The sequence below is a fragment of the Mustelus asterias genome, unplaced genomic scaffold, assembly GCF_964213995.1.
Source record: "Mustelus asterias unplaced genomic scaffold, sMusAst1.hap1.1 HAP1_SCAFFOLD_1784, whole genome shotgun sequence".
Lineage (NCBI taxonomy): Eukaryota > Metazoa > Chordata > Chondrichthyes > Carcharhiniformes > Triakidae > Mustelus > Mustelus asterias.
In genome coordinates this window covers 41485-59081 of record NW_027591729.1, presented here as the reverse complement: position 1 = coordinate 59081, position 17597 = coordinate 41485, and the positions used below count along the sequence as shown (strand labels likewise).

Sequence of the window (17597 nt, the reverse complement as noted above, 5' to 3'; positions counted from 1 at the left end):
GTACTACAGGCCCCCCAACAGCCCAAGGGAAGTGGAAGAATGGATATGTCAGGAGATACTGGATAGGTGCAGGAAATATAGGGTTGTTGTAGTGGGAGACTTCAATTTCCCTGGTATAGACTGGAAATCGCTGAGGGCAGGGACTCTGGATGGGGAGGAATTTGTAAAATGTGTACAGGAGGGTTCGTTGGGACAATATGTGGACAGCCCGATTAGAGAGGGGGCTATACTGGACCTGGTACTGGGGAATGAGCCCGGTCAGGTCTTCAAAGTTTTGGTTGGGGAACATGTGGCAAATAGTGACCACAATTCTGTTAGCTTTAGGATAGTGATGGAAAAGGATGAGTGGTGTCCCAAGGGCAAGGTGTTGGATTGGGGGAAGGCTAACTTTATTGGGATCAGGCAGAAATTGGCAGCTCTTGATTGGGAGAGGCTGTTTGAGGGTAAATCCACATCTGGTATGTGGCAGTCTTTTAAGGAACGGTTGTTAGGGCTACAGGACAAGCATGTGCCTGTAAAAAAGGATAGGAAGGGTAGGATTAGAGAACCGTGGATAACCAGGGAAATTGAGGGACTGGTCAAAAAGAAAAGAGAGGCGTATGTTAGGTCCAAGCAGCTAAAAACGGAGGGAGCTCTGGAGGAGTACAATGAAAGTAGGAAAGTACTCAAACGGGGAATTAGAAGAGCAAAAAGGGGTCACGAAATGTTCTTGGCAGACAGGATTAAGGAGAATCCCAAGGCATTTTATTCATACGTTAGGAACAAAAGGGTTGTTAGGGAAAAAATCGGACCTCTCAGGGACAAAAGTGGGGACTTATGCTTGGAGCCCAAAGAAGTAGGGGAGATCCTAAATGAATACTTTGCATCGGTATTCACAAAGGAGAGGGATGTGATGACTGGGAGTGTCTCTGAGGGGAGTGTTGAACCGTTGGAGAAAATCTCCATTACAAAGGAGGAAGTGTTAGGTTTGTTAGAGAATATAAAGACTGACAAATCCCCAGGGCCTGATGGAATCTATCCAAGGCTGCTCAGGGAGACGAGAGGTGAAATCGTTGGGCCTCTGACGCAAATCTTTGTCTCGTCACTGGACACAGGTGAGGTCCCAGAGGATTGGAGGATAGCCAATGTGGTCCCGTTATTTAAGAAGGGTAGGAAGGATAACCCGGGTAATTATAGGCCGGTGAGCTTGACGTCCGTGGTGGGGAAGTTGTTGGAGAAGATTCTTAGAGATAGGATGTATGCGCATTTAGAAAGGAATAAACTCATTAACGATAGTCAGCATGGTTTTGTGAGAGGGAGGTCATGCCTCACTAACCTGGTGGTGTTTTTTGAAGAAGTGACCAAAATGGTTGACGAAGGAAGGGCCGTGGATGTTGTCTATATGGACTTTAGTAAAGCGTTTGACAAAGTCCCTCATGGTAGGCTAGTGAAAAAGGTTGGATCCCATGGGATAAAGGGGGAGGTGGCTAGATGGGTGAAGAACTGGCTTGGTCATAGAAGACAGAGGGTGGTAGTGGAAGGGTCTTTTTCCGGCTGGAGGCCTGTGACTAGTGGTGTACCGCAGGGCTCTGTATTGGGACCTCTGCTGTTTGTGATTTATATAAATGATCTGGAAGAAGGAGTAACTGGGGTGATCAGTAAGTTTGCGGACGACACAAAACTGGCAGGACTTGCAGATAGTGAGGAGCATTGTCAGAGGCTACAGAAGGATATAGATAGGCTGGAAATTTGGGCAAGGAAATGGCAGATGGAGTTCAATCCTGATAAATGCGAAGTGATGCATTTTGGTGGGAATAATGTAGGGAGGAGCTACACGATAAATGGAAGAACCATAAAGGGTGTAGAGACGCAGAGGGACCTGGGTGTGCAAGTCCACAGATCTTTGAAGGTGACGTCACAGGTGGAGAAGGTGGTGAAGAAGGCATATGGCATGCTTTCCTTTATAGGACGGGGCATAGAGTATAAGAGTTGGGGTCTGATGTTGCAGATGTATAGAACGTTGGTTCGGCCGCATTTGGAATACTGCGTCCAGTTCTGGTCGCCACACTACCAGAAGGACGTGGAGGCTTTGGAGAGAGTACAGAGGAGGTTTACCAGGATGTTGCCTGGTATGGAGGGGCTTGGTTATGAGGAGAGATTGGGGAAACTGGGGTTGTTCTCCTTGGAAAGACGGAGGATGAGGGGAGACCTAATAGAGGTGTATAAAATTATGAAAGGCATAGATAGGGTGAACGGTGGGAAGCTTTTCCCCGGGTCGGTGGTGACGTTCACGAGGGGTCATAGGTTCAAGGTGAAGGGGGGGGAGGTTTAACACAGATATCAGAAGGACATATTTTACACAGAGGGTCGTGGGGGCCTGGAATGTGTTGCCGGGCAAGGTGGTGGAGGCGGACACACTGGGAACGTTTAAGACTTATCTAGACAGCTATATGAACGGAGTGGGAATGGAGGGATACAAAAGAGTGGTCTAGTTTGGACCAGGGAGCGGCGCGGGCTAATTGTTCCTTGTTTCTCGTTTCAAGGCTTCATTCTATGATCATCTTGCTGGTGCCAGTACAGAGCGAGACTGCGGATAGTTGGGAACCTGTCTTGGGGGCAGGGAATTCATATGGTGTTCGTGGAAGTGGAAATGACTAGGGTTGGGAAGCATTTTCCGATCAGGGCCAGTGTGATCTCCTGGACTCGTTTCGATCGCCTCAGGGGGTCGGAGAGGAATTTCCCAGATTTTTTTTTCCCCATATTGGCCCTGGGGTTTTCACTCTGGGTTTTCGCCTCTCCCTGGAGGTCACATGGTCTGGAATGGGGGGGTGGGGGTGAGTTAATAGGTGTGATGAACAAAGCATCGTAGCTGTGAGGGACAGCTCGGTGGATAGGATATTGGTATGTAGATAGGCTGGAAAATTGGGCGGGGATCCTGGATTCAGGATTCAATCCTGGACCGGGGAGCGGCGCGGGCTTGGAGGGCCGAAGGGCCTGTTCCTGTGCTGTATTGTTCTTTGTCTTTGTTCTTTATTCCGGTTGGTATAGGAAGTATTCCGGTTGGTACCGGGAGTATTTCGGTTGGTATAGGAAGTATTCCGGTTGGTACCAGGAGTATTCCGGTTGGTACTGGGAGTATTCCGGTTGGTATAAGGCATCACAAAGAGTGACAGGCTCAAAGGATCTTTTCCTATCTGTCACTCTTTGTTTGTATGTAGTGGGTGATTTTCCCACGCTGTGTGCTAACTCCCTGACCGTGTGTTTAGTCCCCTGTATAAGACTTTCTGTGAGTTCTTGATAATGCTTCACTCACTGGACATTGGGCGTTTTGGCTGTGTGGAGAGGTTCATTGTGGCTTCTCGGACAGGGCCCCAGCCAGCACTATTCTTGGCTCGCACCGCGTACCGATATGGCTGCTCTTCTTTCAGATTCTCGATCATTACCATCCTCTTCTTTGGTTTGTTGATTTTCACCACCTTTTTGGGTCCAATGGGTTCTGTCAGAAACATACACAACAAACAAAACAATCAGAAACACAATGCACTAACCTGCCTCCGTGCTCAGAGCACAGTGAATACAAACTCTCATTTAACACTAATAAAAATGTGCAAAGCTCAGACCTACTCGTCAGTAAGGGAGAGGGGAGGTGGGGAGGGCGCCAGGCGAGAACATCGGGTCCATGGCCAGGCTGAGCTTCTCCCTGATATTGGATCTTGGGCAGAAACAGCTTTTTGGCTGAGGCCAGAATTGGAGCACAGTTAGCATTAGAGTGGATGTGAAGTCGGGAACGGGAGGGGGGGGTTGGTGGGAATGGGTGTTTCGGATAAGAGAGATCATGTAACAATTTCTGTCCGGAGACTTGCTCTACTCACTATTCTCATCAGTCACCACTGCATATGTGACTTCATATTCTATGATCTCCCCATTGGTTTCTGAAGGTTCGGCCCAGCTCAGTTGCGTCACAGTTGGTGAAATGACATTGAATGCCAATCGTCCAGGCTCATTTGGTACTAAGAGTCGGGAATAAGAAGATTGGTGTTAGTTTTCCTCATTTTGCACTGTGGGCATTAACAGCAAGTCATCTGATAATCTGCCCAAGCTGATAACAACAGGAAACCAGAGAAGCAGCTGATTCCAATACAGATCCCAGGCTCAGTACTCACTGATCCTTGGGCTAAAATGTTCTACATGCAAGTTGCTCAATAGAAACGCTGAATATTTATATTTCAGAAGGAGGCCATTCAGCCCATTGTGTCTATATCCTAAAAAAAGCTACCCAGCCCAATTACACTTTCCAGCTCTTAGTCCATAACCTTCAAGGTAACAGCACATCAAATGCATGACTGACTGCTTTTTAAATGTGATTAAGGTTCCTGCTTCTACCATGCTTTCAGGTTGTAATTTTCAGACTCTGACCAGTCTCTGGGTGAAAAACCTTCTCCTCAATTCCTCTCTAACCCTTCTACCAGTTACTTTACGGTTGTCATGTTTGCCCTCCTCAAATAAATTCCTTAAGTTTTTAAAGTTTGAAGTTTATTTATTAGTGTTACAAGTAGGCTTACATTAATACTGCAATGAAGTTACTATAAAAATCCCCTAGTCGCCACACTCTGGCGCCTGTTCGGGTACACTGAGGGAGAATTTAGCATGGCCAATGAACCTAACCAGCACGTCTTTCGGACTGTGGGAGAAAACCGGAGCACCTGGAGGAAACCCACGCAGACACGAGGAGAATGTGCAAACTCCACACAGACAGTGACCCAAGCCAGGAATTGAACCCGGGTCCTTGGCACTGTGAGGCAGCAGTGCTAACCACTGTGCTACCGTGCCGCCGTACCTCACTTCTCCAGATTAAATTCCTATTGTGATCTTTCTATCTGCCTGACTAGTCCTTTAACATCTTCTCCCCATCAACCACACAGCCATGTTTTGCAACACCTACAAACTTCTTCGTCATGTGCCCCACATTTCAGTTTAAATTGATATACGGCACGGTGGCACAGTGGTTAGCACTGCATCAGGGACCTGGATTCAATTCCCGGCTTGGGTGACTGTGTGGAGTTTGCACATTCTCCCTGTGACTGCGTGAGTTTCCTCCGCGTGCTCCGGTTTCCTCCCACATTCCAAAGATGTGCGTGTTAGGTGGATTGGCCATGATAAATTGTCCATTAGTGTCAGGGGGATTAGCAGGGTAAATATATGGGGTTACAGGGATAGGGCCTGGGTGGGATTGTTGTCGGTGCAGGCTCGATGGACCAAATGGCCTCCTTCTGCACTGTAGGGATTCTATGATTCTAATTCTATGAACAGCAAAGTACCCAGTAATGAGGCAAGTGGAGCCCCACTGGAAAAGCCCCCCAGTCACAAAAACATCCATCAATCATTACCTTTCGCATCTAGCCACTGAGCCAATACTGGATCCGACCTGCCAGTTTTCCTTGGATCCCATGGGCTCAATCAGCTCAGGCCAGTCTACGTAAGTACATAAGAAATAGGAGCAGGAGTCGGCCATCTAGCCCCTTGAGCCTGCCCCACCATTTAATAAGATCATGGCTGATCTGATAGTGGTTTAGTTCCACTTACCCGCCCGCTCTCCATAACCCTTAATTCCCTTATTGATCAGAAATCTATCTACCTGGGTCTTAAACATATTTAACAAAGTAGCCTCCACTGCTTCAATGGGCAGAGAATTCCAGAGATTCACTACCCTCTGAGAGAAGAAGTTCCTCCTCAACTCTGTTCTAAACTGACTCCTCCTTATTTTGAGGCTATGTCCTCTAGTTCTTGTTTCCTTTCTAAGTGGAAAGAATCTCTCTGCCTCTACCCTGTCTAGCCCCTTCATTATCTTATATGTCTCTATAAGATCTCCCCTCAGCCTTCTAAACTCCAACGAGTACAGGCTCAATCTACTCAATCTCTCCTCATACGCTAACCCCCTCATCTCCGGTATCAACCTGGTGAACCTTCTCTGTATTCCCTCCAAGGCCAATATTTCCTTTCGCAAACAAGGGGACCAAAATTGCATACAGTACTCTAGTTGCGGCCTCACCAGTACCTTGTACAATTGCAGCAAGACCTCCCTGCTTTTATACTCCATCCCCTTCGCGATAAAGGCCAACATTCCATTTGCCTTCTTGATCACCTGCTGCACCTGCAAACTGAGTTTCTGCGTTCATGCACAAGGTCCCCCAGGTCCCTCTGCACAGTAGCATGTTGTAATTTTTCATCATTTAAATAACAGTCCATTTTACTATTATTCCTTCCAAAGTGGATAACCTCACACTTGTCAACGTTATACTCCATCTGCCAGATCCTCGTCCACTCACTTAGCCTATCAAAATCTCTCTGCAGAGTTTCCGCATCCTCCACGCAATTCGCTTTCCCACTCATCTTTGTGTCATCCGCAAACTTTGTTACTCTACACTCAGTCCCCTCCTCCAGATCGTCTATGTAGATGGTAAACAGTTGAGGCCCCAGCACCGATCCCAGCGGCACGCCACTAGTCACCAACTGCCAACCAGAAAAGCACCCATTTATTCCAACTCTCTGCTTCCTGTTAGATAGCCAATCCTCAATCCACGCTAACACTTTACCCCCAACTCCGTGTACCTTAATCTTCTGCAGCAACCTTTTGTGAGGCACCTTATCGAACGCCTTCTGGAAATCCAAAAACACCACATCCACCGGTTCCCCTCTGTCAACCGCACTCGTTACATCTTCATAAAAATCCAGTAAATTCGTCAAACATGACTTTCCCTTCATGAATCCATGCTGCGTCTGCTTGATCGAACCATTTTTTTCCAGGTGTCCTGCTATTTCTTCTTTAATGATGGATTCCAGCAATTTCCCAACTACGGACGTTAACCTAACCGGCCTGTAGTTACCTGCCTTTTGTCTACCTCCTTTTTTAAACAGTGGCGTCACATTAGCTGTTTTCCAATCAGTTTTCCATGTGGGACCTTGTCAAAGGTGAAGTTACAAAACAGAACTGCTTGCACCCTTAGCAGCGAAGCAGCAATAGACAGAGCTACATGATCCCACAACCAACAGGTCAGATCAAAGTTCTGCAGTCCTGCCACATTCTGTCATAACTGGAGAAGATCGGTCTACATACATTTTTAACCTTAATAATGGGGGAAGTCCAGCACATCAGTGCAAAAGACAAGGCTGAGGCATTTACAACCGTTTTCAGCCAGAAGTGTTGGCTGGATGATCCATCTCGGCCTTCATCTGAGGTCCCCAGCCTCTCAGATGCCAGTCTTCAGCCAATTCAATTCATTTCATGTGATATCAAAAAACGGCTGAAGGCACCAGATCAAAATCTATGGACCCTGACAACATCTTAGCAACAGTACTATAGACATGTGCTCCAGAATTAGCTGCACCCTTAGCCCATCTGTTCCAGTACAGCTACAACACTGGCATCTATCCAGCAGTGTGACAGTAGCTGAGATATGTCATGTCCACCAAAAGAAGGTAAATTCACTCTGGCCAATTATCACTCCATAAGTCTATATTCTATTATCAGAATAGCATTGGAAGATGTCAACACCACCGCTATCAAGCAGCATTTACTCAGCTATAACTTGCTCAGCAATGCTCAGTTTGAGTTCTGTCAGGGGCACTTGGTTCAAGAATTCATTACAGCCTTGGTCCAAACGTGGCATATAGCTGAATTCAAGAGGCGGCGTGAGAGTGACAGCCCGTGAGTGCAGAATCAAGGAGCCATAGCACAGCTGAAGTCAATGGAATTCAGGGGGAAAATTTCTTCACTGGTCTGAGTCAAACCTAGTACGAAGGAAGATGGTTGTGGTCAGTCATCTCAGCTCCAGGACATCACAGCAGGAATTCCTCAGCGTAGTGTCCTGGGCCAAGCCCTCTTCAGTTGCTTCATCAATGAACGGCACGGTAGCACAGTGGTTAGCACTGCTGCTTCACAGCTCCAGGGACCTGGGTTCGATTCCCGGCTTGGGTCACTGTCTGTGTGGAGTTTGCACATTCTCCTCGTGTCTGCGTGGGTTTCCTCCGGGTGCTCCAGTTTCCTCCCACAGTCCAAAGATGTGCGGGTTAGGTTGATTGGCCAGGTTAAAAATTGCCCCTTAGAGCCCTGAGATGTGTAGGTTAGAGGGATTAGCGGGTAAATGTGTGGGGGTAGGGCCTGGGTGGGATTGTGGTCGGTGCAGACTCGATGGGCCGAATGGCCTCCTTCTGCACTGTAGGGTTTCTATGATTTCTATGACCTTCACTCCAACACATTTTTAAAGTTACTGTGATAATCCCCTAGTCCCCACACTCTGGCGCCTATTCGGGTGCACTGAGGGAGAATTTAGCGTGGCCAATGCACCTAACCAGCATATCTTTCGGACTGTGGGAGGAAACCGAAGCACGTGGAGGAAACACACGTAGACGCAGGGAGAACGTGCAAACTCCATACTGACAGTGACCCAAGGCAGTGACCCAAGCTGGGAATCGAACCCAGGTCCCTGGCGCCGTGAGGCAGCAGTGCTAACCACTGTGCCACCATGCCGCCCCTATGATCGGAAATGAAAATGCGTGTTGAGGATTCAATGTTTGAAACTCTTCAGATATGCAGCAAGATTTGGACAACATTCAGCTTGGGCTGATATGTGGCAAGTAACATTTGTGCCACATTTTTTTAAGGGGCACCTAGACAAATACATGAATAGGATGGGAATGGAAGGATACAGACTCTGTAAGTGCATACGGTTTTAATTTAGGCAGGCATCATGATCGGCGCAGGCTTAGTGGGCCGAAGGGCTTGTTCCTGTGCTGTTCTTTGTTCACACACGTGCCAGACAATGACCGCTTTCAACAAGAGAGAACCATCGCCTCAACATTCAATGACATTGCCATCACCATCACTGAATCCCTCATTATCATTATCCTGACGGTTACCATTGATCAGAAACTGAACTGGACCAGCCATATACGTACTGTGGTTCAAAGAGCAAGCCAGAGGTTAGGAATCCTGCAATGAGTAATTCATTCCTGATTCCCCAAAGCCTGTCCGCCATCTACAAGGCACAAGTCAGGAGTCAAGCGATGGAATATTCCCCACTTGTCAGGATGGGTGCAGCTCCAACAACACTCAAGAGCTTCAGAACCATCCATGGTAAAGCAGCCTGCTTGACTTATGCCCCATCCACCACCTTAACATTCACTCCATCCATCATCAATGCACAGTGGCAGCCATATGTACTGTCTACAAGATGCACTGTAGGAACTCACCAAGGCTCCTTAAACAGCACCTTCCAAGTCCATGACTGCGACCACCTAGAAAGACAAGGGCAACAGACAAGGAACTCCACCACCTGGAAGTTCCTCTCAAAGCCACTCACCATCCTGACTTGGAAATTTATCAGTTGTTCCTTCACTGTCGCTGGGTCACAATCCTGGAACTCCCTCCCTATCAGCACTGTGGATGTACCTACACCACAGGGACTGCAGTGATTCAAGAAGCCAGTTCATCACCTCCTTCTCAAAGGCAACTAGGAATGGGTAATAAACACTTGCCTAGCCAGCAATGCCCACATCCCATAAATGAATTAAAAACAATTATCTGTCCTGGCAGATTTGTGTGGAATGTAATCTTTTAAATGAGATGTTTGGCCTCTTATGTGCTGTGGAAGATCCCACAGCCACTATTTTGAAGAAGAGCAGGGAGTTACCCAGATGACCAGACCAATATTTATCCTCCACCGATATCATGGAAATAGATGAACTGATTATTGTCAGATTGTGTTTGTGGGAGCTTGTCATTTGGCTGCTGTGTTTACTACATTACTACAGTGACTACATTTAATTGGCTCCAAAGCACTTTGGAATATCCTGAAATCATGAAAGGTGCTATAGAAATACAAGCACTCTCTTTTTCAATGCCATTTAGAAATAACTTACAGTCTTCTAGTGTGCGACACCCAACAACTTCAGAGCAGGGACCAGCACCCAGTGCATTGTACGCAAAGACATTCATCTCGTAATCACAGTATGGGTAGAGGTCGGAGAGTTCGGCAGAGGGCGCAGTTGTCTTTATAACCCGAGATGAATTCTCATCCCCTTCAATCCAATAGGTGGCCTGCGCAAGAAAGAGCCTCAGTTAATTCACCTGATCCATCCAACTTCCTTGGCATGACAGCATTGACCATTAGATAGAATTACGTAGAATATGCAGCACAGAAACAGGCCATTCAGCCAATTAGTTAGTACTGTTCTTTATAGTCCACACCAGTCTCCTCCCATTCCATGTGTCACAACTCAGCTTTTCAACACCGTTCTATTCCCTATTCTCTCATGTATTTGTCTGGTTTCCTTTTGACAGCTACTAATTTCCTCAGGCACATCCTTTGGTAGCATGATCCACATTCCAACCACATTCTGTGTAAAGGTTCTCCTTTATACCTTGTTGCATTTATTAGTGACTAGCTTATAATTATGACCCTTCATCTTGGATTCTCCCACAAATAGGAACATTCTCTCTACATCCACCCTGCCCCAACCATTCGTAATTTTAAATACCACAACAAAATCATCTCTAAATCTCTTTTATCATAGAGGTTTACAGCATGGAAACAGGCCCTTCGGCCCAACTTGTCCATGCCATACTTTTTTTTTAAACCCCTAAGCTAATCCCAATTGCCCGCATTGGCCCATATCCCTCTATACCCATCTTATCCATGCAACTGTCTAAATGCTTTTTAAAAGACAAAATTGTACCCACCTCTAACATAAGGGGCAATTGAGGGCAAATCAACCTAACCAGCACATCTTTGGACTGTGGGAGTAAACCCACTTAGACATGGGGAGAAGGTGCAAACTCCACACAGACAATGACCCGAGGCTAGAATTGAACCTGGGTCCCTGACGCTGTGAGGCAGCAGTGTTAACCACTGTGCCACCATGCTGATCGTCCATGGTAGTTGCAGTCTCCCCGATCTGGTACAATTCTTGTAATTCTTTCACTTTCGCCAGTCCTTCTGTGTTCTTTTTATAGTGTGGAGACCAACCTGTGCACAGTACTGCAAGTTTGACCTGACAAGGGTCCTGTGAGCCTAGATTCACTTCTTTTGAACTCTACCATCAGAAGTAAATTCCAGTGTTTTGTAAGCATTTTAAAGTGCTTTGTAGACCTGCATTGCTATGTTGAATAATTTACTCTTTCACCTTCTTCATTTTCTTATTTTCTACAGTGCAGGTATTATTTCTATTTCCTTACCAAAGTGCAACGCCTCACCTTTACATCAATTAAAGTTCATTTGCTACTTAACTCCCCAGTCTGCACATTTTCTAATGTTGTATTGTGTTTTGTTGCATTGTCCTTAGTGTTAGCTCTTTCCCAGTTTGGTATCATCAGCAAATTTTGATATTGAGTTACTTATTATTCAGTTAAGTCCAAATCTCTAAGGTAAATTATGAATAAGTGGTCCCTGTACTGATTCTTCTGGAACACCACTCTACCTTCTTTTATTCTGAATAACTACCTTTATCTATACTCTCATTATTCTACTTTATAACCAATTTATTATCAACTTAGCTATGTGCCTCCGACTCCACATGCCCTAAATTTTGTCATGAACTTGCTGCATGGTACCCTTGCAAAATGTTGGCCGTTGTTAAGGCTCAAATAGTCACAGCATCAATCAAAGTGCCCACACACTCAGGGGAAAGTCAGAGAATCATATAGCACAGGAGGAGGCAATTTGGGCCATTGTGCCTGCACTGACTCTTTGAAAGAACCATTAAATTAATGCCAACATCTAGCTCTTCCTTGCATTCTTTTCTTCTTCATGTATTCATCTAATTCGCCTTTTGAAGGGAATCCGCTGCCATAAACCTTTCAGGCTCCAGATCATAACAACTCAATGTGTGAAAAGAATTCTTATCATTGCCTTCCTGGAATGCTTCTGTCAATTATCTTAAATTAATGTCCTTTGTTTACTGACTCGTCTGCCAGTGCAACTGGCTTCTTCCCATTTATCTTATCCAAACTTTCAAACACATCCATTAAATCTCAGCTTAATGTTCTCGGCTTTAATGAGAACAATCCCAGCTTCTCTGGTCAGCTCCTTTGGTAAAGGAGGAAGAGACTTCACCATGATATATTAGTCCTTAGACATTGTCTAACGACACTCAGCAGGCACCAGTGTTTGAAAGAGAAAAATTGCTGGAAATCAGGAAACTTCAAGCTGCTCATCTGGGATTTTCCATGGAACCCTTTTGGAGGTGGGGGGAATGGGGTGACAGAACCACAAGGGATGTATCCTGGAACCACAAGGGATGTACCATGGAACCACAAGGGATGTACTATGGAACGTCAGTGGATGGGCCCAGGGGAAGTGTACCGTGCAACTTCAGAGGGGCCACATGAGTGTAACATGAACTTTAGGGGAGTCACAGAAGATTCACGACGAAACTTTGAGGGCCATGCATGAAATTGAAATTCCTCTTCCTGTTAATTTGCATTTATTTCAAATTGTTGATGTCAATTGATTTTGGTATTCTAATGTAGGATCTAACACAAAGGGTAGTCCTTTCCAAACCTCCAACTTTGGTGAGCAAGAATCATTAAATGCAAAAGGTGCAACGTTCCCTGGACTTTGAAGGCCAGATCAGCTGGGTGCAGGTGTGGCACCTGGAAATGTCTGAAGTCACTGTTCCTCGACCAGAAGAATGGTGGGAAGTTCCTCTGGGCAGCAACTTCGCTAATACTAAAGTGTAGCCTAATGGGAATTTTCGCCAAAGAAATGGTTCCCTAGAGGAAGGCACCCAAGTGACATTCCTTTTCAAAGAGGCTGCTTTACGTGGGGTTGTGTCTGGAGTTTATTTTGTATTGAGGAATCCATTCTGTGGTTAAAACAAGCAGCACCGAGAAATGCCAACAAATGCTCAGACTGTCCATGCCCCAGGCACTGACTGGTGTCACTGAAAGTAGTTTTCTGCCCATATATGGGTATGGTATTAAATTAGTTACTTTACTCAAGCAGTAATACAGAGAAGACGAGCTCAAATCCCATCGTCACAGTTTGAGAACTTGAATTTAATTTGAAAAATTCAAACCAAACTCTGGGGAGCAGGTGTTCTGATAATTGAACAGCTGTCTGGGCTATCAGCTGGCAACACTGTTTGATTGACAACTCAGGGTTTCTGATCTCTGCAGCCAATTTCACAATGTTGTAGAAATATGTCGTGTTTTCAAGTACTTATAGTTTATGAAATTTCAAAGGGCTTGAATGATTGACACTTTTAACAGCTTGAATCAAACTTTTTCATTGGAGAAATTTATCAATGGATTACATTTTTCAAAGCTTTTTTTTACATATGCTACTATACAATATGGTGTTTATTGGCTCTAGAAAGGGTAGAGTCGGTCAATGGGCATGTAAGTGCCAGAGATTGGCATGGGGACATGAGAGCCTGAGGGCATGGGTGGAGGGACAGAGATTGGCATGAGGGGACATGGGGCGAGTAGTAGGGTAGAAATTTCATTGAGGATGAAAATCCAGGTCTTGGTGTCTAGAACTCTGATTCCTGATACAGGAGCCAACAGTCCTGCTGCTGCTGCTCTCTAGTATTCCCAATGATCACTGAGTCCAGAACTTCTCACTCTCTCTGGAACAAATAGCCTTGGCTGCTCACAACCTAAACAATCAGCTTTTGTGTTGATGGTCGATGATCCACTACCTTATATCCTGTTGGTTGGCCTGGTGGTGGGGTCCAAGTCATACGGATTCTTTTGCTATCAATTGGCTGAGCTTTGACACCAGTGGGCGGAGAGTTGATGGAGATGGCACTCTGATCCAGGAGCATTGATGTTTGGGTCACTGTAATATCACACAGCAGCACATGTTAACAAAAGACTTTGGATTTTTTTAACCGACAATGGAAGGATGGCTCAATGGAGCGAAATCCTTTCTTGCTACATTGAAGTGAAAAGAGCGGGAGGACAGGGTAGGATGTGTGGCTAAAGTAAAGAGTTCTTAATAAAAATGCACAGAATATACGGAGCAAATTGAATGAATTGCAGGTGCTAATTCAACGTTTAGGTTATGATGTGGTAGCCATTGGTAGCTTGCCAAGATGGTCAGGATTGGGACCTAAATATATCAAATTATAAGGTCCAGAGGAAAGATAGGGAAATGGTAGAAAGTGAGAGGAATAGTCTTAGTGATTAAGGATGAAATCATTTCAAAGATAAGAGCTGATGCAGTGAGGGGAAAGCAGGCAGTGGAGACTATATGGGTAGAATGAAGAAATAGAAAATAATTTAAGACGATAGGGGGCTGTGAATTATATAAATGCATAGATTAGACAAGCATGAAGCAAGTGAAGGGTGGTTTTAATCAGGAGCTTTAACTTTCATATACTGTAGATTGGGATAAGAAGATTACCACATGTCAGAAAGGCAGTGAATTTCTTGAATGTGTTCAGAATGGTTTACTGCAACAACATGTCCTAGCACCAAGTAGAAATGCCATATTGGATTCTGTAACAAGTACTGAACCGAATTTAGTTAACTGCCCAATGAAACATGAACGTTTATCTCAAAACAACCATAATATGATCAAATTTAACCTCATGTTTGAAAGGAAGAAACACAAACCATTTACTAGGATTCTAGATTTAGGGAAGGACCTTCAATGGGATGAGGCAGAGGATGTCCACAGTAAACTGGGTAAATCTGTTAATGGATAAAATGACAGAAGATTGGTGGGCAATTCAAAAAGAATTTCTGATGCTGAACCTGTTTGTCGCCCTAAGGGGCAAGAGCTCTGCTTGTCAGAAAGACAACTAAAGATAACTGATGAGGTAAGAGACAACATAAACTAGGAGAAAATGCATACAAATTGCAAAAATAGCATAGACCCTGGTGTCTGGGAGAGGTACAAAGAACAGCAAAGGGTGACAAAACTGATAGTAATCGCCACAAAAAGGGAGTATCAAAAGATAAATGAAAATCAGAACAACAGGTTTTACGATTATATTAGGAAAAAGAAGGTAGTCAGGAGTAATGAAAACTGATAATGTTGATATTGTAAGTAGGGAAATGCGGACAAGTTGACTAATTACATATAGCATCAGTATTTATATCAGAGAACAGTTCATGTCAGACATCCCAAGGACACTAACACTGAATTAGTAATTGAATTAGGGAAGGGAATTCACAAAAATTAGCAGTAATAAACATTTAGATCGTGCTTTTAATGTAATACAAAGTTCAAAGGTGTTTTATTGTTATGGAACAAAATCTGTTACTGAGCCACACTAAACATATCAGGCCATATGACTGGTTAAGGAGGCAGGATTTATGGAGCATCAGAAAGGAAAAAAAAGAGAGGTAGAGAGAAATAGAGGGTGAATTTTCCAAGCTTAGTGTGGAGGCAGCTGGTGGTATGGATGCCAGTGATTGGCAGAGCAGAGAGATCCAGAGGGTGCTGGAGGGTTGAAGGAGATTACGAGCTAGGGAAGGACGAGGGCATGGAATAATTTCAAAACAAGGGTGAGAATTTTTAAATCGAGAAACTGAAGAAAATATTGGCACTAAAGAGTATTAAATCCCCAAAACCAGTTAGCTGTGAGCTTTGTAGATTCCTTAACTATAATCTTCCAAAGTTCTCTCGAACCATTCCTTTAGAATAGAAAATTGCATCTACTACTACTGTATGTTATTTAAGAAGTGAGAGAGGGAAAGCAGGGGACTGAATAACCTAACATCCATTGTCAGAAAGTTATTTAAGTCTATCATTAGAGTGACTGAACACCTTGAAAGTGTTCAGCTGATCAGGGAGAGCCAGCATGGATCTGGAAAGGGTAGGTCATGCCTGACAATCCTGATTGAACTTTTTGAAGAGGTGTCTGAAGTAATGGACTATGGGTGTTAATTTTGTGGATTTCCATAAGGCATTTGATCAAATCTCTCATAAGAAACTATTCTAAAATTGAAGCAAAAGGAAATGAAGGCAGATTACTGACCTGATTAAAAAATGGACCTAAAGGCAGGAGTCAGAGAACAGAGAAACCGGCGAGTACTCAGATTGGTTGGATGTGACTAGTGATGTCCCACAAATTTGTTTTGAGGCCTCCATTATTCACTATATTTATTAACGACTGACTTTGGGTAGAAAGTTTCTTGATGACACAATGAGAGGCAGCATTGTAATCCGTGTAGATGGAAGAATCAAATAACAGAAAGATATTCATGGGCTACAAAAAACAGAATATGCTGGAAAAACTCAGCAAGTCTGACAGCATCTGTGGGGAGAGAATAGAGCCAACGTTTCAAGTCTGGATGACCCTTCGTCAGATACTCAACAGTGTAACCCCATGCGTTTGTGTGCGTTTGGGAGGGGGGTGTGCAGTGACACAGGATAGGTGTGGTCTGCACATATATGTGTGGATGGGTGGGTGGGTTGGTGTGGGTTGTGTGTGGATGTGTTGGTGGGTGCGTGGGTTGGTGTGGGTGGGTGTGTGGGTGGGTGTGTGGGTGGGTTTGTGGTATGTGTACATACATTTACACTTGTTGAATGAGGAGAGATGTGGATTCAGTGCAACGATGGCTTGGTTCAACAGCCTTTCAGCGTTCACTGTTTGCAGTTCACACAGAAGAGACACTGCTAGGGCACAGCCACCAATGGCCTGTGTCTGGACCAACAGAAGCAGGAAGAGTCCACTGTTTTGGAAGGATGGCGTAGGGGAGGGGGTGGCAGTGACCAAGAGTGGAAAACACAAGATGCAGGGTGTAGAAAGTGAGGAATGAGGCAATGTTCAAACACACCATTTTCATCAGCAATGATGATGTTGGTTTCACGGAGTTTCCCCAGCTTGGCTCCATTTTGAGGCTTGTACAGCTCCACGCAGAATTGTTTGAGTTGCCCATTTCCCAGCAGATTGTCAATCTCCGTCTGTTCCAAAAGTGGGACAGAAATCTCCTTGCGAGTGTCTCCAGGGTAGAATATGACGTCACTCTCTGTTTTTATGTAATCCTGCAAGGGACAAAAAGCAAGATGTGTGAAGTGATACATTTTGGTATCAAGAATGAGGCGGGGCAACATGTAATAAATGACACAATTCTAGAGAGGATGCAAAATCAGAGAGTCCTGGACGTACATGTATGTAAATTGTTGAAGGTGGCAGAACAAGTTCAGAAGGTCCTAAAGCATACACGTTTCTTAACTTTATTAATAGCAGAAGAGTGTACGTTAGCAGAAAAGTTATGCTAAACATTTATTAATAACTGATTAGGCCTCATTTGGAGTAAGTAACGAATTGGCAAAAAACTAGAGGTGACACAAGGAAATATTTCATTACACAATGGCTAGGTATCTGGAATGCATTGCCTGAGATTCAGTAATATCTTTAAAAAGACATATAGGTAAATACTCAAATGGAAATATTTACAGGGCAATGGGGAAAAAGCAGGGGAAGTTTGAAAGAGCAGGCACAGGCACGATGGACTGAATGGCCTCCTGTGTCATATCATTTTATGAATCTAAGGTGGCAGAGAGGAGTTCCTCAGGGTAGTGTCCTAGGCCCAACCATCTTCAGCTGCTTCATCATGACCTTCCCTCCATCATAAGGTCAGAAATGGGGATGTTCGCCGATGA

At 44.7% G+C, this 17597-nt stretch overlaps 1 protein-coding gene across 1 annotated transcript in view; it reads right to left on the bottom strand.

Annotated features, from left to right (window-relative positions):
- LOC144488697 (integrin beta-4-like) overlaps window positions 1-17597 on the bottom strand; it is a gene marked incomplete at both ends in the record, with an annotated part of 75476 nt that overhangs the window by 16653 nt on the left and 41226 nt on the right. The window contains 5 exons of the mRNA XM_078206786.1: window positions 3293-3475; window positions 3852-3989; window positions 9898-10075; window positions 13678-13817; window positions 16769-16976. Coding sequence (XP_078062912.1) covers window positions 3293-3475; window positions 3852-3989; window positions 9898-10075; window positions 13678-13817; window positions 16769-16976 — 847 coding nt within the window. The remainder of the gene's footprint in view (window positions 1-3292; window positions 3476-3851; window positions 3990-9897; window positions 10076-13677; window positions 13818-16768; window positions 16977-17597) is intronic.